Raw genomic sequence first — 23,385 nt, forward strand, 5'->3', positions numbered from 1 at the left:
GGCTTGGACTGGTCACCAGCAATAAAGACTAATCAACTTTGGAGAGGTCCTCTCCAATCAGGACCCACATTTGGAAAATGGGGAAGGTCTGAGAAAGAGGAAGGAAAAAAGCCCAATCAGACTGGTCCTGGGCTTAATCTCTCTGTACCTTCTCCACCCCACACTTTCCCTTGAGCCCCATCAGAAAAGAGTGGGGTAGGAGGAAAAATATATAGACACACTGTTTTTATGACATTGCTAACTGTTATGCCCGGAGTCCAACAAGGGCTAGTGCCTGTGTCCTGCTGTACTCCCGTGCATTCCCAGGGGAGGGGAGGGGAGGTAAATGCAGGTAGTTCAGGACTCATCAGGACAACACTCTCCAAGTCAACTGCAAGTCTTCCAGCAGCTGGGAGGCTTGACGGTTGTGGTCCACCAGCTTGGGAATCAAACCCAAGTGGCTGTGCATCTTGACTCCACATTTATGAACCGATGACCTTGGTAAAAAAAGCCATCCTGCTCTTTGACCTTCAGATCTTCCATCCATAACATGGCTCATTACTACCTTAGCTGTTGAAAAGACTAAATAAGTCTGAATGATTATGTAAAACACACAAACAGGTCTGTCATATGACCCATCTTCCCTTCCCTTCACACAAGCAAAGTCTTCAGAAGTTGTACCCACAATAGGAAGTCTAATAGTCCCTTATGTGAGGACCCAAAGTCAAATCATATCAATTTGTCTTTGTGGCTACAAATCTTAAAAGAGTTTCCAAGGTTGGGAAGACAAATCTCAACTTCACTTATACACATTTAAGTACAGCCCCAATTTAAAAGTTTGTGTCCTTTGGAACATTTCTTCTTTGATCACAACTCATTAGAACTTAGCAGGAGACCACCCATAAGCATGTTCTGAGCTAAATGTACTAGTACCACCCCTTAATACTAGTTAACTCATACGCTAGTATCTCCCACACATCCTATGCCTTCCTTTGTGCCAGAGCCGTAGGTAGATCCCTCTCTTGCTCCCTCCCCCTCTCTCCCTCACAAATTCTCTCCCTTTCTTTCTTTTCTTTTTTCTTTTAAAGCTTCATAGTTTAACATAATGCTACCACTTTAAAGGCAACAAACTGGTCAATTCATCAAAATTACCATATCTAAGAAATTACAAAGTATCATGTAACCCCCGTCAGGGGACGCAGAAAGTAGAAAAATTGAAAAACCAGTCTCACATTCCCCAGTATCAAGCACCAAAGGAGACAAAGCAAGCAAAACAGTTTTCAAAAAATGTTTACATTCTTATGACATCCATGAAACAAACTTTAAATTTTTTAACAATCACAGAAGTCCTATCAGTTCATTTATTAGTTAACCTATAAAGTGAAATTCAATTCATGTAGTAGATTCAAAATTTTCAATTTTGTGACAAATTTTGTAATCAGCTTTACAAAATGTACAAAGTATAGTTAGACTCAACCAGTGCTCTCACACATCTTCACACATATTTTCCTTGTCAGGAAAACTTACATTGTAATATTTCATTCTTTTACTTACCATGAAAATTTTCACAATTATACTACAAACAATTAGTAATTAAATTACATCTTAATTTAACTATTATATAATGCTAGGATATGCTAGTAGCAGGAAGTAAATTCTCACAAAAACAAAACAGTACTTAAAAAATATTGAACAGTTAAAAATGTTAAGACATATTACAATATGGGAGATCATAAAGAAACTGATGGGAACCAACAGGGTACTTTAAGCCGACTAACATAAAATGACCTTTCACTCCTGCTCCAGTTCCAGAAAGGCCTGCTGTGTCCTTGTGTCAGAGCTGAGACCAAGCACCCACTTCTCCTAGCAACTGCAACAAGCCCTTCAGCATCCTCCTCTTCCATTAAATATCTATTAGATTTCAGAATAGTGGTCTTCTTCTTGGGGGAGTTTAAGGACAGCCCACTCAACTCCTTCAAAAAAATCATTTCCATCAGTTCACAGAAATACACACTGAAAGGAAGTGAGTACCCAAAACTGATTTTGGGGGCAGGTGTTGGATTGTCATTTTTACAAGGCATCATGAATTCATTTAATTACATGATTTTGGTGTCTGCATAGAGACAACCTAAGGGTTTTCATATTTTTAGGTCATCTCAATTCCCTCAGAACCTCATCAAATAAGTTATAAGAGTAGGAAAAAAAATTAGTAAAACACAGTATCTATTTAAAATCTAATAAATTCCCTAAATCTTGGTTGATTTAAAAGAATTAAAACTGTAATGAGTTACTCTGTGGGTTATTTTCTCATTTGTTTCCCCACACCACATGAGATACAAAATGAGTAACTGCCTCAGGCTCAGCTTAAGTACTCCTTGAGGTTCAGTATATATTTGGGGAGCCCTGGTGTTAAAATTGGCACAAATTTTGTCATCATTTATTAGGGCATTTTCATATCCTGAAGCAGAGGCACAAAAGTAGGTAATAGATATTTGGGTTTCTCCCAAAAGAAAGGGTTTCTTTGGTTTACACAGCCCTGCCCAAACAGCTCAGTGAAAAGGCAAGAAGTTCAAAGATACAATAGCTACCCTGTTTTCAGCTGGGCTTGGGGCCAGAAGTAGAGATTCTATGTAAAGATTTTGATGGAGATTTTTGATCAGGCATGGCAATTGTCACCATAAATGTTCAAACACGTTCTGATGGAAAAATAGTTTGAGTACCACAAAAGAAGCTGGACTACAAGGGAACAGCTGAAATACAGGATATTTTTGCTTCTCTTTATCTAGTACCTCACTCAGTGCTGGGCACACAGCAGGGACTAAGAGCGGGAATGAGTGAATGTAGGAATCATAAGAATTGTTATTCTTTCAGGAGAGCTGTACATTACAGCTCTTACACACACACACACACCCCTAATCCACTTACACACACACCTCCCTCCAGCAGTCACTATTAGATACTGGAATACCACTCACTATGTGACAAACTAGGACAACCCAAAGGCAAACGTCGCATCTGTGAAACTGGAATGATTAATGATTTTACTAACCATCCTGATTTGCTTGAGCTTCCAGAGAATTACAAAGAAGAAATGGAGGTTAACTGAAGCAGACTGACTTACCAGTAATCCTTTGCGGTGCTGATAAAACCCTCTGTCCCAGCCTGGGAGGAAAAACTGTAACAAAGAGTTCAAGCAGACACCAGCCAGGTCTCACTGATCTTCACCAGATAGCCACAACCTTACATCCACATCCTTCTTACTAATTAATGAACCGGGCCTTAAGGGACACCTTGCTCAAACAGCCCCTAGCCCTGCAGTACACAGAATGCATGGAATGCACATACCAAGCAAAAATCATATCCCCTTTATCCCTTCACATTGCCCCCACAAATTCCCTTTGTCTCAAGTAGCTATATAAGCTGCTTCCACAACTCAACCTTTTGAGCAGAAACCTCTGTTGGTGCTGCTCCTGCATTAATGCAATTTTGGCTTAATAAACTTGCTCTGCATAGCGCCTCCCCGCGCCCCCACCTCTTTTTTAGGTGCCGGGGACCAGGAATGAACACAGGACCTCCTGTGTGGGAAGCCAGCACTCAACCGCTGAGCCACATCCGCTCCCCTGAGCTAGTTTTTTCATTTGTTTTGCTTGTTGTTTGTCTGTTTTTTTCTAGGAGGCACCAGAAACTGAACCTGGCACCTCCCATGTGGGAAGCAAGCACTCAACAGCTTGAACCATAACTGCTCCCTGCACCCCCACCTTTTTTTTTTTAAGTCTGTTTATATTATTTTCAGCACAACACATCTTTTATTCAAGAAATGCCGGCATTCTTCCACATCCTAGGACAACTCTAGATTGCATCAATGTTTTCACCTGTCTGAGGCAAAAGAAGAAAAAACAACCTTCCTGAAACTAAACTTAAAAGCAATGCCTTTCCTCTGAGATTATATTCTTCCTGATATTTTTCAGGGGGAAGGAAGTGAAAATATTTTATAAAAAAAAGATGATCGCTTTTGTTGGTGGATTTTAATTGCATGGTGAAACAAGGAGTTCACAACCCAGGGTGAGTCCAAAGAGAAGCAGCAATGCTGGGATTTGCCCTGCTGCAACCCAGCTAAGGCTGGAGCCTGCCTAACATCAGTCCGGCTCATCTAACAAGATCACTGCCCATGACTGACGGAAAGAGAGGAAGAATGGAGGCGGGAGATGTATGGTACAAAGAATGCTACGTCTGGCTAGACATAGGTGGGATCTGACATGAACTTTAAGAACATCCAGATTGGAAAAGTCTAGCCCTGACTCCACACAAAGTGGTACATTGGTACTTAATCCCATTGGAAAATTTATCTGAGTGAGGTATTGTTACTGAGGACAATTTTTATCCCTCAGGTGCATTGGTAGGTCAAACGAAACAAAACAAATATTGAATATCACTGTTTTAGGAAATTTACCAAAAAATAAAAAAAGATTGGCCAGCAGCCAATTCAGGTTGACTCTATAAAGAATCCAATCAGCACATCTTTATGATTTTCTAACAACTTTGGGTTAGCCCCAAATTAGGAGCAGAATAAAACAAATTACCCAAGACAAGGCTTTAATATGGTATCATATTAAATCATAAAGAGTCTGGTTGCCAATCTACTAGAACAAAAATGAAATACAAAGCACATGCTCAGCAATTTCACTTCTCCATATCTACCACGGACAAATATGCTTGCATACAGGAGGAAAAACAAAGATGTTCACTGTAGCATCTGTTTATAATAGTTTAAAAAAATACTGGAAAGAATAAAAAAATGTTCATTAATAGAAGAAAAGTTAAACCGAGGCACATTTATACTCTGGATTGCTATGCAACAGTTAAATAGAATGAAGTAGATCAACATATACCAACAGAAAGCTCTCTAAGACATAAAGCTGATGAAAATTATAGAAACCAATGTAATATAATAGTTTTTTTTAAGGCACACAAAAAATAAATTCTATGCAGTGTTCCCATGTGTGATCCTGAACCAGTAGCATCAGCATTACCTAGAAACTTGCTAAAAATGCAAATTCCCAAGCTCTCCAGGAGTTTCTGATAAGCTCCTTTGAGAACCACCAGTCTATAGCAGCATGTATATGTATACAGGTAACTAAGAAAAGACCTGGCAGGACTCACACCAACTGATGTCCCTGAGCAATTATCTTCATATTCTTTGTTATTTTTCTCTCCCCTTCCCGCCCCCCACCCCCCAGTTGTCTGTTCTCTGTGTTCATTTGCTGTGTGTTCTTCTTTGTCCTCTTCTGTTGTTGTCAGCCGCAGGGGAATCTGTGTATCTTCCTGTTGCGTCATTTTGTTGCATCAGCTCTCCCTGTGGGCGGCGCCATTCCTGGGCAGGCTGCACTTTCTTTCACGCTGGGCGGCTCTCCTTACAGGGCGCACTCCTTGTACGTGGGGCTCCCCTATGTGGGGGACACACCTGGGTGGCAGGGCACTCCTTGCACGCATCAGCACTACACGTGGGCCAGCTCCACACAGGTCAAGGAAGCCGGGGTTTGAACCCCAGACCTCCCATGTGGTAGACCTCCCATGTGGTAGACGGACGCCCTATTCACTGGGCCAAGTCCACTTCCCCTATCTTCATATTCTTTTGACTTTTTTTAAACAAGGAGAGTAGACTCACACATTGCTCATATAAACTGAAACTTGCTTTTTTTAGGTATTCCAGGTGCTGGGAGGGAGTCTGGGAAATGGTCAGCTGTGCACACACACAGGAACACAAACACACAAAATAGTGATTCATTTCCTATTAACTTTATAGTCATGAGTGAAATTGGCCATGACTAGCGATGTTTATAAAGATAAAATAATTGTCACAAGTGTAGTCATGAATCTACTTTAAAATAAATTTTTTAGAATCCCCAAAAATCTAAAAAATAGGATTAACGACAGTTGATTTTCAGTTGACGAATGGCAATAAGAGGTAATGATTATCTCTCTAGCTCTGTGGTAAGTCAAGTTCCAAGCCAGAGGCAAAAATAAGGGATCGGTTATAAAGAATCATGGACATTTCACTTCTTTTTTTTTTTTTTTATTGAAGTGAGATCCAGGTTGATTTGATGTTAAAAGTACACAGTGTCACCCCTGACATACAAAAGTTTTAAAGTCAACATCTAAAGCAGCCTAGATATTCCAGATATTCTTACTTTAACTCTCCAAAAGAAAGATAAGTAAAAGTTTTGCTCTCTGTAATGAGTACTCTTTAAATTTCACTGAAGAGAAAAGGTTGGACCAAAGTACATTCTCCCTTAAGTTTGGGGAACATTAGCTACTCTAATTTTAAGCTTTATTCTCTTACATATTGCATGGTCATCAGAACTCACCTGTACCTTTGATACAGGCAAAACTGATGCTTGAGGTTATTGCAGAACTACAAAGAAAGAGCTGTAGGCCATCCAGTTTTTCTGGGCTGTGCTTCACTATTGTACAGAGAAAAATAATTTTTCTTCAACCTGAAAGCAAGCACAGTAGTCCTTCCCATCTCCCACTAATTCTATTTCGGCCAAATTTTTTTCCTCCCTTAACAAAGCCAAATTTTTAGCTACATCTATTTAAGAAGCCAGTTTCTTTATCCAGAGAAGATGAAGCAAAAAGTATTTCTATTATAGCCTCATATAATAGATATGTTCCACTATAAAATAACATTAAAAATTTCACCTCTCTGAAGGAAGGAAAAAGGGTAGTTAAGAAAGAGATACACACACAAAACTGCTACACGCATAAAACTTGAGGAAAAAAGCATAAGTGATTTTTAAGGAGTAAAACATGTTACAAGATAATATTGGTCTATTCTTAAGTGAATTAGGAAGCTGGTTAAAAGGAAGACTTCAGATTTAATTACCTTTATGTCAATCTTTGTCAGAGAAGGCTTAAGCACTTACTGGTAAGCAGCTTTCGTGCAAACAAGAGCCCCACATCTCAGTTACTTTAGTAATACTGTAGTGCAACCCTCTGCCTTCCTAAGGAATGGGCTTAGAGACTCTTTAGTAGAGACATCTCTGAATACCCCATGACAGAGGTGGAGAAAGAAAGAAGGGCTGGGTCAGAAGACTAGACCTGATTTTACCACCACCAAGGGAATCCTGAACATCCCCCACCAACACAGCTCTTCCCCCAGAAGCAAACTTCACCTGGCCTCAAATCTGGGTCTCAGGCAATTTAGGCAGCAATGGCACAAAGATGAGGTATGAAAGCCCCATCTGTGGAGAATCCCTACCTACCTCGAGACCCATCCCCACCAAAATACCCACTACATTTAATACCCAAACCCCGACTGGCAAATCCAGCTTTAAAGAAGGTCTCTTACATGAAAGAGGTCAGGCACAATGAGCCCTGAGTTCCCTTTGTACAGAGGAAACCTGATCGCCCAAGTCCTGCCAAAGAAAGCACCCTGTGTCTCCAGGAAATGCGTGGGATTACAAGAGTGAATACTGATTTGACAGGGTGTGTGCAGGGGGGCAAGCGATGGACAAATATTAGGGAATAAAGAAAATGGGGCTGTGCCTTAGCTTTTCTTTTCACTGGCATGTGTTTACGTTATTAGCATATTTGTCCCTTAATTAACATCGCTATTCAGAGAAAGCATGTCTCTTAGAGACTAAAATAAAGAGTGCTTAAGATTACTGAGATCACTAGGATTTTATTTTTAAATCTTTTATTGCTATGCTTTCATACATGTTTCTCCACTAAGGTCATTTTAAAATTTTATTGTGGTAATACACACATAATCTAAAGTTTGTCATTTTAACCATTTTAAAAAATTTATATATTTTTCATTTATTTTTAAAAGATACATAGATCATATAAAATGTTACATTAAAAAATATAGGAGAGTCCCACATGACCCACCCCCACTTTTCCTACATCAACAACTTTTTTCATTAGTATGGAAAATTCACTGCATTTGATTAATACATTTTGGAACACTGCTACACAGCACAGATTATAGTTTACATTGTAATTTTCACTCTCTCCCAGGCTATTCAGTGGGTTATGACAGGATATATATATAATGTCCTACGCCTGTCCCTGCAATATCATTCAGGACAACTCCAAGTCCCAAAATGCCCCCATATTACACCATTTTTTCCCTCTCCCTGCCTTCAGCAACTCCAGTTGCCACTGTCTCCACATCAATGATATAATTTCTTCCATTGCTAGAGTCACAATAATTCTACAGTAGAATACCAGTAAGTTCACTCTAATCTATATTTTATTCCCCAATCCTGAGTACTCTGGGATGGTGATGCCCACTCCACCTCTTAATTGAGAGGGGGCTTTGATCCCATATGGCTGATGGATGGGACTCTCCTTCTGTTACTTCCAAAAAATATGGGGACTGATAGTGGGCTCTTGCCCACTGGCTTCCACAGTAATAAGCAGAGTTGAATTGTCTTATTAGGAAAAATTAATTCCTCAAATGGAATAAAGCTCCTTGCTCAAGCAGCCTGGGCAGGAGTGAGGCGAAAGCTTTCTTTACATCACTTTTCATGTCCCTGCATCATCACTACCTTCTCCCCTAGTCCAGGATCACAAAGACTTTTCTGCCCCACACAGCAATATCAAGACTGTATTTGGAGACCCAAGGATTTAGCTACGTCGGCATCATAACATTTCACCAGTGGTTAACACATAATTGAAAACCAAAATTCCCTACATTTGAAGATTAGGTATTATTAAATAAATCAGCTCCATTTGGACAAATTTACATTCATCTAAAAAGTGATTTAACCTCTTCCCGTAAGCGCTACTCACCTGAGCCAGAAAAACTCACAAAATCATGCAAATCAAGAGGTTCAAATATTCAGGTTCACCTTTAAGAATAACCAGCATTAAAAAAGCGTTGTCATGTCCTTCTTGGTGCACACTATTAAGAGGCACAAATGTCTGCTGTTTAAAATATAGGGACCAGGGGTTGGGGTGGGGGTAGGGAATAGGGAATTAAGGCATAAACTGTACAGAAGAGTTTTGGTAATGGACGGTTGTGATGGTAGCAAAGCATTGTGAATGTTATTAATAGCAGGGAATTATATACTTGAACGTGGTTTAAAGGGGAAATTTTAGGTTGTATATATCTTGCTAGAATAAAAACTTTTTTAAAATTCATGGAACTGGGGAAGTAGAGGAGGCTCAAATGATAAGGCCTCCGCCTACCATATGGGAGGACCCCGGTTCAATCCCTGAGGCCTCCTGATAAAAAAGGAGGAGAGAAAGCATGCCCACGCGGCGAGCCAGTGCCCATGTGAGTGCCCATGTGAGTGCCCACGTGATGAGCCAGTGCCTGCGCAAGTGCCCGTGGGGTGAGTCCAAGTGCTCGCGTGGTGAGCGAGTGCCCACACAGCGAGCCAGTGCCTCCATTGCAAGTGAGTCATGCAGCAAGATGATGACACATCAAAAGAGAGACAAGGGGAGAGTCAAGGTGAAGTGCAGCAGAAAACAGTTACTGAATTGGCGCAATTGACAGGGAACCTCTCTCCACATGAGAGGTACCCAGGATTGAATCCTAGAGGAGAGAAAATGAGAAGAGAAGACAACACAGACAGCAAAAACAACAGGGCAGGAGGAGGGAAGGGGAGGAAAATAAATAAATAAATCTTTAAATATATATATATATATATATTCATGGAACTGCACAGCAGTTTGCCCTAAATTAAACCATGGGTTAGGGTTAATGGTACAATTATACAAATGTGCTTTCATCAGTTGTAACAAATGCACCACACCAATGCAAGGTGTTAATAATAGGGTGGTATATGGGAACCCTGAATTTTATGCACAATTGCTCTGTAAACCCACAACTAATCTAAAAAAAAAAAATTCTACTGATTTGATACAAAATATATTCCTGAGAAGAACAGAATTTACAATATGCCGCTGCAATGAGAATATAGACAATAAACTGGTTAATGAGGATCATCAGTTCAAAGAGTATTTAAGGTTAGTGATGGTGGTACAACATTGTGAATGTAATTAACACTGCTGAATTATATACTAGTAAGTGGCTAAAATGGAAAATGTTACCTTATAGATATATAACCACAATTTTTAAAAAATAGCACCATTCAAGAAAACCTGAAATGTCCTGAAATCTTATATGAGAAACTTAAATTGAGGTCCCCCAAATTTGACAATTCTTAAAAACGTATATGGCATTACCAATAAAGAGTCATGACACTGAAACTTTTCTAAACTTTTATAAAGAATAAAAAATCAAATTCCATTATCACACTAAAGGAATGATTGGATTATCTTTTCAATTCTTTCTAAAGAAACACTGTTATAAAATTGTTGTCACATGAAGAGAAAAATCAATGATTTATATAGAAAAGAAAAAAGTATTATAGACATGTACCTGGCAGTCAATAAAAATGTGAGTTCTCTGGACCTGAAGATGCTTGATATTTTTGTCACTTTTTAAATACTATATTTATTTAAAAATATTTAAAATAAATATTTTTCATTCCAGAGCAAATAAATATTTACTCTTAAACCTTAAAAAAAAAGAATAACCAAGAAACTACCCAGGCCATCAAGGGTGTGCACATTCAAAAATCCACCAAAAATCTATAAGATGACACTTCACAAAAGCAGTGTGTACCATTCTGTCACTACAGTGGCGGCATTGGTGGGTGTGCCCAGGTCAAACAGTGGGGCTGGATACAGGGTCAATGGCCCAAAAAGAGTGCTGGATTTTCGTTGCACATACGCAAAAATGCAGAAAGTAACACTGAAATTTAGGGTTTAAAGGTAGATCCTCTGGTCATTGGGCAAATGCAGGTGAGTAAAGCCCACAAGATGCACCATGAACTGACTGAGCTCACGGCAGGAGGAGCCCGAAGGTGAGCTCCCCCTGCCAAACGGAGATGATCCTTCCTGTTGTAAAATCAGAAAAGAAGGTGGAATAGAAGAAAAAAAGCAGGGGGGAGAGAAGCCAAATGAACTTTACAATAGCAATGAAATTAAGGAATAAATGAGCAAATTCATATTTTGAATTCTTTCACTCCTATAGAAAAAAATTAACACATGTTGAATAAATTCATGAAATACCTTAAGTTAAAAGAAAAACCCACAAAATTTTAATTTAAAAAAGTAAAAAAAAAATTGTTTTGAGTTCCATTTCATTGCTTAAAATGTAGAAAGAAAGAGAAAGAAGAAAGGGAAAATTAGCTGGAGAAAAAAACATAGGAAAAGAGAAAAGGCAAAAGGAAGGATAAAGGAAAAGTGAGACAAACACTGAGAGGAATGCATACAGGCATAGCAAACTGGGGGCAGCAGAAAGATGTGTTTTGAGGTTTATGCTCCCCTTTGGATTTCAGAGAATAATCAAAGTTATCTAGCATACTTTGAAAAGTTGATCGTTTCATCAGAGTACACTGCTTTTTAAATTTAGCATGTGCAGCCACCATTATGAAGGGCATAATATGACAAGGAAAATTTTATCAGTCCTTCATCCTAAGTGACCAAACACCGGGAAAGGAAGATTCTCCAGATAAAACCCGTCTGAAGGCTGAAGAAAAGGAAGGCAGGGGTTGGAAAGCTGGGGAAAATAGTATCCCTGTACACCAAGAGAAATCTGTCACGTTACTGTTACTAATAGTAGAAAATTTCATTTGGTCCCTGAAACAATGAGCAGTACCAATCCATTTAAAAACCACCAGGAGACTCAGACTTGAAAGTACGTTTCTCTTTCAACTCGAACTTGAGGAAAATAGCTGACCGAGTCTCAGGCTGTGAAACTGCCACTCTGGAATGAAAATCATGTCTCAAGAGAACTTGAATGAGACTACTTGACAAATCCACACACTGCATAACATAACAGAAGTCAATCCCAGAGTCAAGACGCTCCATGACAAAGGCGAGCAGTCATAGTGTCAGGCTTTCCCTTAGAGTTCACTTTTTTTTTTAATCACAGCTTTACTATAATTTCATTCGAATATGGCCTCTCAGCTAAAGTGCTTCCCTGGCTATCATATCACCCAACATAGAATGGATGTAAAAGGGCCTTGCCAAAAAAAGGGGGTGGGGGGGATAATACATTCTGCAAATATTTAATAAGCACTTCCTCCATACAAGGCTCATATAAAGTGAATTATTGGGAACAGATGTGGCTCAGGCAGATGGACACCTGCCTCCCACATAGGAGATCCCGGGTTTGGTTCCCAGTGCTTCCCAAAGATGAAACAGACAATGAGCAGACAATGAGCAAAAACAAGGAGCAGGGAGCCACTGGGGGAGGGGGGAGGGGCGTTTAAAGAAATTTAAAAAATAAAGTGAATTGTTGCTTGCAAACTTGAGCTGCTTAAAGGTCAAACTTTGATATTACTATTAAAATATGAAAATACATTTTACATTAAAAAGCACCTTAGGGAAGCGGACTTGGCCCAGTGGTTAGGGCGTCCGTCTACCACATGGGAGGTCTGCGGTTCAAACCCCGGGTCTCCTTGACCCGCGTGGAGCTGGCCCATGCACAGTGCTGATGCGCGCAAGGAGTGCCCTGCCACGCAGGGGTGTCCCCGCGTAGGGGAGCCCCATGCGCAAGGAGTGCGCCCCGTAAGGAGAGCCGCCCAGCGTGAAAGAAAGTGCAGCCTGCCCAGGAATGGCGCCGCACACACGGAGAGCTGACACAGTAAGATGACGCAACAAAAAGAAACACAGATTCCCGTGACGCAGACAAAGAAGAACACACAGCAAATGGACACAGAGAACAGACAGCTAGGGTGGGGGGAAGGGGAGAGAAATAAATAAAATAAATCTTTTTTTAAAAAAAGCATATTAGCTAAAACCAGCAGCATTTACAGGAATGGCCTATCCAGTTATTCTCCCTTGCCTCTAGTTTCTTCTCTCATTTTACAAACACGCACAAATGCCCAATTGCTCATCCTCTACATGCTCAAAAATGAAGAACCACTCAACACATGCAATTAACCATAACTTAATCCAAATTTCCCTTCAAAATGCCACATCAGGAAACAACAGCCTTGGAATCCATTGAGTTTGCCCTCTGCATTCTCCTCAACCCCATCCCAATTCACAGGGCTTCTATCTCTCGGCATAACCAGTTATCCGTGACTTGTCTTTTTCCCCTCAACCTACTTGGCCTGTCCCACAGCCACTGAAGGTCAAACTATGTATTTCTTTTTTTTTTTTAAGATTTAGTTTATTTATTTCTCTCCCCTTCCCCCCACCCCCACCAGTTGTCTGCTCTCTGTGTCCATTTGCTGTGTGTTCTTCTGTATCCGCTTGTATTCTTGTCAGCGGCACTGGGAAACTGCGTCTCTTCTTGTTCCATCATCTTGCTGCATCAGCTCTCTGTGTGTGCTGCGCCACTCCTGGGTGGGTTGCGCTTTTTTTTCCTCACAGGGTGGCTCTCCTTACAGGGAGCACTCCTTGTGCTTGGGGTTCCCCTACGCGGGGGACACCCCTGTGTGGCACGGCACTCCTTGCGTGCATCAGCACTGCGTGTGGGCCAGCTTACCACATGAGTCAGGAGTTTGAACCCTGGACCTCCCATGTGGTAGGCGGTTGCTCTAACAGGTGAGCCAAATCTGCTTCCCAAACTCCATATTTCTTAACACACTCATCTTTCTCCCTGACTTGAAATGCTCACATTCCACTCCTCTTTTCTTTTTGCTCATCTTGTTTTCCTGGGTAGTTTCAGCAACTTAAGAGCTTCACACATGCTAAGGTCTCCTAAATCTTCATATCCTGCCCAGTTTTTTCTTTTAAAGGGTCAAATTTTCACTCCTACCTCCTGAACCTGTCCACTTGGGACATCCCACAAGGACCCTGTAATGTTTTTGAAACTCTTGCCATTCCCCTCACCAACATGGGCTGGCCTTTGTGACTCTAACTAATAGACTACAGCATAAGTGACTTCCCAGGCTAGGTCATAAAAAACAATACAGTATCCCTCCCCCTCTTCTTAGGACTCACCTGGGAAGCCCTGAGCTAACACCTAAGAAGTGCAGGCATCAGAGGCCACACAATAGAGAAAGGTGCTGGAGAAGGCTTGCTGTTTCAGTCTTCCCAGCATCACCAGCTCACATGTGAGTGAGGGTGCTTTCAAATGACCCCACCTGCTATCCCCAAGGAGCCCTGCCCAAATTGCAGGTATGTGACTATGTAATAATTGCTACTGCTGTAAGTTAGTTTCTCTCTCTCTGTACTGGGGGCCAGGAATTGAACCCAGGACCTCATATATGGGAAGCCGGTGCTCAACCACTAAACCACATTGGCTTTCCTGAGTTGGTTTTTTTTTTTTTTGGTTGTTTTGCTGGTTGTTTTTTTGCTTTGTTTTTTTCAGGAGGTGTGGGGAACCAAACCCAAGACCTCTCGAGTGGTAAGTGGGAGCTCAACCACTTGAGTCACATCCGCTCCTCTACTTTAAACCATTAAGTTTTGGGAATGGCTTTAGGTAACCAGAGCCAAGCTCAAATTTGACACAGTCCAGACAAATTCATGATTGCCCTCCCCCTCACCACCTCTTCTTTGTATATTTTCTATCCTAGTTCCTTTTCCATTCAATTCTTCTCTACTCTTCGTTTTCCTCAGACCACCCTCCCCACACACACATCCCTGACCCATTCTGACCCAGAGGTCCCAGGAATCCAGCACACCTTGTCTCCTTACATCAGACCTGAAATACAGTGACAGCTCCTAACTGATTTGCTAGTACCTTTTACTCAGCTGCCAAAATCATATATCTAAAGCAAACCCTCACAGCACCTACCACCTGCTCATCATCTACGGAATGCAGCCCCGATTCCCAATCCTAGTGCACAAGACCTTTCACCCACTCCTAGCCAACACCTTATACTCCAGCCATAGGGAATTTCTGAGTATTCAAAAACATCTTTTGTACATATTGAATCTTCATAAATTCCCTTCCTTGCCCTTCTTTTTCTTGCAACATACAAAGATTCCTACTTAGCCTTCACATCCCAGCTCAAAAGTGATCTACTTGGGAATCTTTTCCTGATGACCCCAGCAGCCCTTCTGCCCTCCTTTTCACTTAGGGTGGTAGCCTAGCTGTTTGTCTCTCCAAAACTGAGCTGTGCAGCTGGGAGCAGGCATCATGTCATATTTGTCTCTAAATCAACAAAATGTTTCATTTCAGTTGGGAACTGCACTTGACAGAAGCATCTAATACTCGGTTTCAGTACTACTGAGCACCAAGCATATACCAGACACCATGCTGTCAACAGATTTACTTAATTTTTATAAATATTGGAGGTATTATCAGCCTCCAAGAGCTTTAGTGACTACTCCAACATCTCATAACCAGAAAATGATGGTTTTCAACCCAGATGTGACTTCAAGTCCAGCATTCTTTGCACTAAACATTTACAATTAGTTCTGATGCACAACAGACACATGGACCGTGCTCGGTGGAAACACACTTCTTAGTGCTACTTTCTGACAGCTAATATCACAGCCATGCTGCTCTACGGAACAGTACCTCTGGAAGGAAGAGGGAGAGTGAAAATAACTTTTAGGTCGTGTAATATATTGGGTAAGTGCATGTACTCTGTAGCCAGACATTGCAGGTTTAAAGTCCAGATCTGCTTCTGCCAAGTTATGTTCCCCTGGAGAAGTTATTACTCCACCTCTCCACACCTTCTTACCTCTTTTGTAAAGCAGGGATATTAGCACCTGCTCACAGTTTGCTGTGAAGATTTTTTTTTTTTAATGATACATGAAAAGTATTTAGAACAGAATCCAGCATACAGAAAACACTCAGCAAATGTTGTTGGTGATGGTATAAGTATTAGTAGGAGCATTAGTATTAGTAAAACCCAAACTGGAAAGCTTAAGTAATTGTAATGCAGGGTTGAAGTCTGTTCCCTTCAAATTCCAGCTTGTTTCAAAAAGTTTGAAGAACAACTTTCTTCAAACTTTCAGGATGAAGTGTTTCCAGCCCTTGAAGCTAGAAAGTAAATGTAGTTCAATTTTTTCTTGGACTCCAAGTTATTCTCTAAAGGATTTTAGGTTTGGGACAAAGTTTTTTGTAGAGGTCTCCAAATCCACCTGCATCTGTTTGGGGAAGTCATGACCATTGAGATTTGATTTCCTCATATAAAATGAAAATAATATCAGTCCTACCTCCCAGCAGCATTGAAAGACTCAAATGAGACAACACATAGAAAAGTTAGGGAGCACTCTCAAAGGCAAAGTGCTAACATCATCATTTTTGCCTTCTAATAAAGTGAGACCCTCAGGGTATTCCAAAGTGGAAGGTTGATCAACCCTCTGCTAAATGCCTCGACAGCCCTAGTGTTTGCATTTTTTCCCTCTTTACAGAATTTCTGTTCTGGTTTCCTAAAGCAAGCACTTTCCACTACTGTCAACATATTTCCTGCCCTTCTCAATTTTCATTCAAAGAAAACTTTTTCTAAAATGTGTTGAGATCACCCATGCCTCCCAAGCTCAGGACACATTAGAAGCAAATAACTAACTTTGAAAGAATAATACATAAAATGTATTTATGAACATATTCTCCAAACACCCTTTGGAGAATAAAAATATGAACAACACTGTCTCTTCTTCTATCTGTATATGTATACAACACATTCTTACAAATTACTGCAGAAGTAAAGGACCACTTTAGCTTCTATTTACTAGATTCTAGACTAGATTCTCAGTGATTAGGAATAAAACTATAAGCACATTTGGAACATATATTCCTGTTTTCTTGCCAAACCATATCCTTCCTCTAATTACTGGTCTTTTTTTTTTAAAATCAAATCCCACTGTATCTATCTACAATAGAAAGTTTTCCAATTACTATATATGCAATATGACAAATAGTAATGGAGTGCCTACTACACACACACTTGAACCGAGTGCTGGGAGTACAAATAAAAGACGGTGTTCTGTTGTAGTGACACATTTCTCAACAAGTACGAATCCTTAGAGTTGGATAAGCTATTCCCTTTATTCCCTCAGCCCTTGGTTTGGCTAATAAACTCCTTTTCCCTACCACAATATCCCCCAACAAAGCTCAGAATACAATGGGTGACATATGATCCTGTTAAATAAGTTCCCAATTCAAAATTTGATAAAGGTCACATTTATAAAAAATTTTCACTGACATTTACATCTATATAGCTGCAATATGAAACACACTTACCATCCATAAAAGCCAAGGCATGTAAATTATTAGCCCTGTCTGAAAGCACTATCTTAAGTACTGATTTAAAAAGGGTCTAAAGGGAAAAGACAGAGAAGGAAGTATTAAAAGCTGCTCAGGGCCATGAAAGCTAACCCACCCCCCCCAAAAGTCATCTAGAAAATGTTTGTCCTTAATACTGCATTTTGTAGTAATAATAATAAAAGAAGACCCAGATAACCAAAAGGTAAAGAAAAATAGATAAAAATAAATATTTGCTATAAACACAAACTTTCCTTCTCTATATTTCCTGATTTTGCTAAAATGAAAAACTATTTTTAGGTACCAAAAAGTATTTTTCAATTTTAACTTTTTTTTTTTTTTTAAACTTTCACTAAACATTTAAATCTCTTGGACACTTTTCTAAATAAAAATACACTGCTAAGGTTATGCCTCAGTACAGCTGGTATCCATCCAGTTTAAAAACCGGAAGGCTCTCAGAAGAGAGATTTTATGACAGCCAACAAATCAAGCTGAAATAATTAACCCCAAAAGGAAAACAAAATCATTTTTATCCCACAGCAAAAAAATCAGTAGCACACAAGTTCAGGAGATTTAGCAGTTTTGTTTGTTTTTTAATAGAAGTATTAGTTTTTTATTGCACGCATAGTTGATTCTGTTTTGAGATCTTACTAAAAGGGCAGAACCCCGCCTACCACTCAGCTTTCCCCTGGGGACCAAGCAGGCTGCTGCATAAAAATAAATGCAGGAAATGAACAGGAGCTAACAAAGACATTAACACCATATGGAAAGCGAGGCTGGTGACCAAAGAAATCTTAACAGCCTGTGTGGGTCACAACCAGAGATTTGTGAGCAGGCTCTCCACAGTTATCATCTGTATCATCTTTACATTTGTTCTACTTTTAAAGAAATGACGTATGCCACATTTTTTTTTTTTTTTGCTATTTCTAAAGCATAATTACAATGCTGAAATATGTTACAGTTTCAAATTATTGTGATATTCTGTTTTCTTGCAGCCCTTCTCCCCTCAATTTTGATCTCAAGTAGCTTTCACTCTTCTTCAAATTATAAAGCTTTTGTTTTGTTTTTTGTTTCAAAGATAGAATGTTTAATGGAATGCTAGGTGATTGTAATTCAAAGTAATGGTGCTAAACTAAAGATTATTACTAACATAAGAGATTTCTGGAATATAAATATTTATTCCTCCCCTTAATAGGAAGCAAGAGGTTTTTTACAAAAAAAAAAAAAAATGTGCTCTAGTTAACTATGCAGTTTAAAGCATTTTAAATCATTTGACATTTATTGAGCTCTCAATATAAGCAGAGTATTTTATACAAGGTCTGGTTCTAGGAAAAGCAAAAAAATTGTAGATAATGAGCCTGACATTGAAGAGCATGAATAACATTCATTATTCATTATTAAACTTTACAGTTCTGTTAAATAAAACTGGAAGCAAAAGATTGATTTTGACAACTTCATCTAAGAAGGAAGGTGTAAGGAGACATTTTCAATACAGAAATGAACTTAGGAGAACTTTAATTTTGCATCTAGATTTTTTAAAGGGACAAAAGTAACAAAACTCTATGCATATTAAAAAGTAAAGTTTTAACAAATCCTGATTTTCTGATTTAGTTCCAGATATTTTGCTGAATCATAATTCAGGAGACAACTGAAGAATTTTAGGCCTTATTTCAGACTAAATAATTTGTGAGGACGACTTACATCTAAACTCACCCTCCAACCCAAACACAGCCTAATCAGTAACTTTCTTCACTTAACCACAGAGTTCTGCTTCTTGAGAATAAAGAGGAAAAAAAGGACAGGGGGAAGCAGGAAACTAGAGATCAACTTGGAAGAACAGGAGGTTCTAGCAGCTGGAAGCTGCTCGTGGGAGCTTTCCCCTTTCAACTTGGGCCATCAGCAAACATTTCTGAGCACCTACCATATGCCTGAGAATATAAAAAATGCAAAGTAAAAGCCCTCACTTATGTCAGAGTCTGGTGAAAACAAAAATAAAGTGGAAGGGCCATCCAGGCAGAGAGAATCGAAAGTGTCAGGAAAGCCACGTGGTTCCAACCGTGAAGCTGCGCAGAGAGCCAGCTAACCTTCCCAACGCAGCACCGGTGACTCATCTTTCATTCAGAGCAAAGTCCTCCATCTCTCCACACTCAAAGGATGGATTTGATTTCCCTTGCCCTCCAGGAATGAAAACAACACTGCTAACAAATATCTTGCCTGAAGACAAAATTTCAAAATTAGAAACAGAACTCTCTTATACATAGAATTTCTAAAATATGTCTTAGAATTAGACACTTATAAAACATAATGCTAAAAAAACCATGCAAGGTGTATCAGCAAATTGGAATACTGCAGAGGTACTAATGACAGTAATGCGTACCAGCCAAGTTAGGTTACAAAATCTAATGAAATTAATCACTCCATTTGAAATACTTCAGAAGTTAGCATCAATTCTCCTGAGTCAAACACGGCTATTTAATCTAATTTGACAAATTCAGTTATTCTAAAAACTCATCATTATATAAAATATGATTTTATCATGAATACTATAATAGATGTTCATGTTTGACACCCCCTCCCCATTAAAAATCAGAGAGAATAACACTGGTTTACAAGGTAGACCCCAGGCCTTCTCTTAACAATATACATTAGACCTGAGTCAAGCCTCCCAACACAACATTAGAGTGTCTATTATGCACCTGTCACCATTGTTATCCAACATTGTCAAAGATAATGTACTGTACATGTTTCCAACCCCAAGAAGGTTAAAATCTAAACAACACTATTTACATATGTCTGTATTTGTATATAGTGTATAAGTATTTGTATAAAATATAGTTTTATATTTATATATAAATCTTCATATGATTAAGAATGAGGTTAATTTGAGAGGTGGGGAAGAGAAAGGGTAAGAAGAGCCCAAAGATTCTGTCCACAAGGTATCAAAAGTAAAAGACAAAATAGTGTATACAGAATATAGTGCTACTTATATAAAAACACATATGCATGAGGGCAAATTCAAAAAATGAAGGCTGTTATGCCAGGGCTCAGAATCCCAATTCCCAATGTTTACCTTAAGAATGTCACTTTAACATTTTAATATCTTTTTTCAAATCTTGCCACAAATCTCTTTGTTACAGTCATTGGGTTATTATCAGCAGATATCTCTAAAATGAGGAAATATTTAAATTTGAAAAACAAGACCTACTATTGCTACGTCTCTCAAACAATGACTCTATTTGGGGCAATTTCACTTGAGTTTCTATTTTAAGAAACAGGTGCGTCCAAAGCTATGGTGAATTAGTCGAAGAGTTCTACGTTATGGGATTGCAACTTGGCGGATAAAAGAATAGTTACTAATGAAAAACTCGTGGCGGATAAAATAATACAGTTACTAATGAAAAGCTCTCGTTCTCCAAATCAACCTCAGACACCACAAACTGGAAACACCTCACATGTTAAATCCGTGTGTCCAAAAGGATCTGCGCCCATACGATCAAACGCCACAAAAAAATCCTACCCTTCGCCTCAAACAGAAAAAGGCAGAAAGTCTTAAAATAGGGTACAGGGTAATTTTTCCATCTTGAGAGGCGAAACCACCAAGTCTCCAGTTACCATCACTTACGAGAGCCCGGCTGAACTGTCCTCCCTCCGCACTGCTTGCCATCCAAAGCGCATCACGTTGCGCAGCCCGGAGATCCGCAAGCTGGCGACAGCCCGCCGCCTCCCAGAACCTTCTTCTCACACACACTCTCTCAGAGCTCATATTCTCTCGCTCGCACACACACACACTCACACCCAGAGATGCACGCGGCCCCGGCAGCCCGCTCCAACCGCCCATCCTGCTCCCTCCAGCTCCGGCTGCCCAGGAAGATGGATCAGGGGCGGGGAGATGCAACTTGCGGCGCGGCGAGGAAGGCTCTCCACCTGTTCGGCGGCCGCCGGGGAGGCTCGGCACCTGCTCGGGCGCCGGGCCGCGCGCAACCCCGCGTCCCCCAGCGCCGCGCCCGCGGAGCCCGCGCCCTCACCTTGCTCGCGGGGCTCCATGCCTCTCGCCCGCTGCCTCGCGTCCCCTCCGCCTCGGCCGCCAGCAGCCAGTCCCGGCTCGGATCGCCCGCCCGCCAGCCGCGCCGCGCTCCTCCGGGCTCCGTCGGCGACTCCGGCGAAGTCCCCACCCCCGAAGGCGTCGGGAGCCGCGGCGCCGCCCGCCCGCCGCGGGGAGCGCTTTCCCAGGGGCGTCACCCAGCCACCTGACCCGCAGGACCCGTGCGCTCCGCCGCCGCGGCGCGGGAGCGGGGGAGGGCGGCTGCGCAGCGCCAGCGGGGCCGGACGCGCCCGGGCTCGGGCTCAGGCAGGAAATCGGCCCCGGAGGAGGGAAGTGTGGGGTGGCGGGGAAATGGAACCAACCATGGAGGCTGCTTGGGGGCGAGAGCCCGCTCGGCGTTTGCATTCCACCGTCAGTTATTTATCAATTCAAAAGTTCGCTCTGAAGCAGGGGAGATCCCCTTTCTCTGCCTCTGAGAACACCTGTTCTTAGGTACTTATTGAGTAGAAAATACAGGAAGGTTATTAAGAAATGCCAGTGGCTCTTGCTTTCCCCTTAAATTCTTAAAATCCCCCTGTTACGGAAATAATACCCTATGGTAGCGTCAATAACTAAGAAACAAGCAGAGGTAAAAATTAAAAGACTCTCTTGAAAAATTATGTATCCTGTATTTTCATATAAAGTGCAGCTTTTTAGGTAACACAATAGGAAGACTTTCATGTGTTAATATAACCGTTTTGAGTCCAGGATTGAGGATAGCACTTTCTTTTAAGGAAAATGAAAGGTATTAAATTAGCCAAAGGTCAGAATTATAAACAGAGATCTTTTCTTTAAAACTGTTTCTTTTGGAATCATTTCAAACTTACAGGCCAGTTGCAAAAGTAATACAAAACGCATACAGAGAACTCCAACATACCTATCACACACCCCCATATCTAGATCCAACAATTTTAGTATTTTGCTCCTTTTGCTGTATCATTCTATCTGTCCATCTATCAATCCATCTGTCTACAAATTTTCTAAACATTTGGGAGTAAGTTGTGTATGCTGTCCTCCTTGTATATGTCCATATACATTTCCGAAAAACAACGTTACACCTTAAATACAGTTAGGAAACTTAAGAACTTTAAAGATTGATATAAAGTTTTCAGTCTGTATTCCAGTTTTTTCCTATGTCCTAATAATGTCCTTTTGGGTCTTTTCTCCAATATTAGATCCAGTCCTGGATGATGTATTATATTTATCTTTCATGGTCTCTTTAGTTGCTCTTTTTTCCCCCAATTGTAGAAACATAAACCATATAAACTTTCCATCTCAACCATTCCCACAGATATTATTCGTGGGATTAGCCACACCACAATGTTGTATCAACTAGAATTTTTTTTTCTTTTAGGAGGTATGGGAAATTGAACCCTGGACCTTGTACACTGGAAGCAGTTGCTCAAACACTGAGCCACATCAGCTTCCCTGAGTTGGCTCTTGCATTTGTTTTGCTTGTTGTTCCTCTTTATTCCTTCAGGAGACACCAGAAACCCACCCCGGGACACACACACACCCCCCACCATGTGGGATGTGGGAGCTCAACCACTGGAGCTACATCTTCTCTCCCCAGGATCTTTTGAGGCTTCATGTCCACTGATCAATGGACAGTACAGAGTTCCTATAGCAAAACTTTATATTTAGTACCCTGTTTTTTAAAGTGTTTTATACCTTTTCTCCTTAAGTCACTTTGGTTATTTCTGTCATGCTAAGATGGTACCTGAGTTTCATAAACCATTGGGACTGCAAATTGGAGAGGGCTTCTCTGTTGTGTAGAAACTGCTGCTTGACAGTTGACAGTTTACAATGTTGTATAGTACTCAATAAACAGGCAGCTTTTATTATGATTTATAATTACCTTTAGTTATCCAAAGGAACTACAAGTGTCCTAGATCCATGCTGTTGCATTGTTGTAAAATGGAGCTCTTCCCCACCTGAATCACCATCTCCTCCTTCCATGAGGTTTATTCTGTCTATCCAACCAGTGATCTCTCCTCACTGACTCTTACTCTCATTTGTACTTGGCTCCTCTCTGGGACACTCACCCCTCAGTCCAGCCTGTGACAGCTATAGGTGAATCTACATCATAGCCCTACTAAGGTTACGGCACTTATCTTAATATGATTAAAAGGGG

At 40.6% G+C, this 23,385-nt stretch overlaps 1 protein-coding gene across 3 annotated transcripts in view; it reads right to left on the reverse strand.

Annotated features, from left to right (window-relative positions):
* TPD52 (tumor protein D52) overlaps nucleotides 1–21,491 on the reverse strand; it is a 99,757-nt gene extending 78,266 nt beyond the window's left edge. For all 3 annotated transcript variants that reach the window (XM_058275672.1, XM_058275671.1, XM_004479099.4), the window contains exon 1: nucleotides 21,196–21,491. In XM_058275672.1, coding sequence (XP_058131655.1) covers nucleotides 21,196–21,214 — 19 coding nt within the window. In that variant the 5' untranslated portion in view covers nucleotides 21,215–21,491. The remainder of the gene's footprint in view (nucleotides 1–21,195) is intronic.
* Between the last annotated feature and the right edge of the window lie 1,894 nt (nucleotides 21,492–23,385).

This window comes from Dasypus novemcinctus, chromosome 14 (genome assembly GCF_030445035.2).
Source record: "Dasypus novemcinctus isolate mDasNov1 chromosome 14, mDasNov1.1.hap2, whole genome shotgun sequence".
Taxonomy (NCBI): domain Eukaryota; kingdom Metazoa; phylum Chordata; class Mammalia; order Cingulata; family Dasypodidae; genus Dasypus; species Dasypus novemcinctus.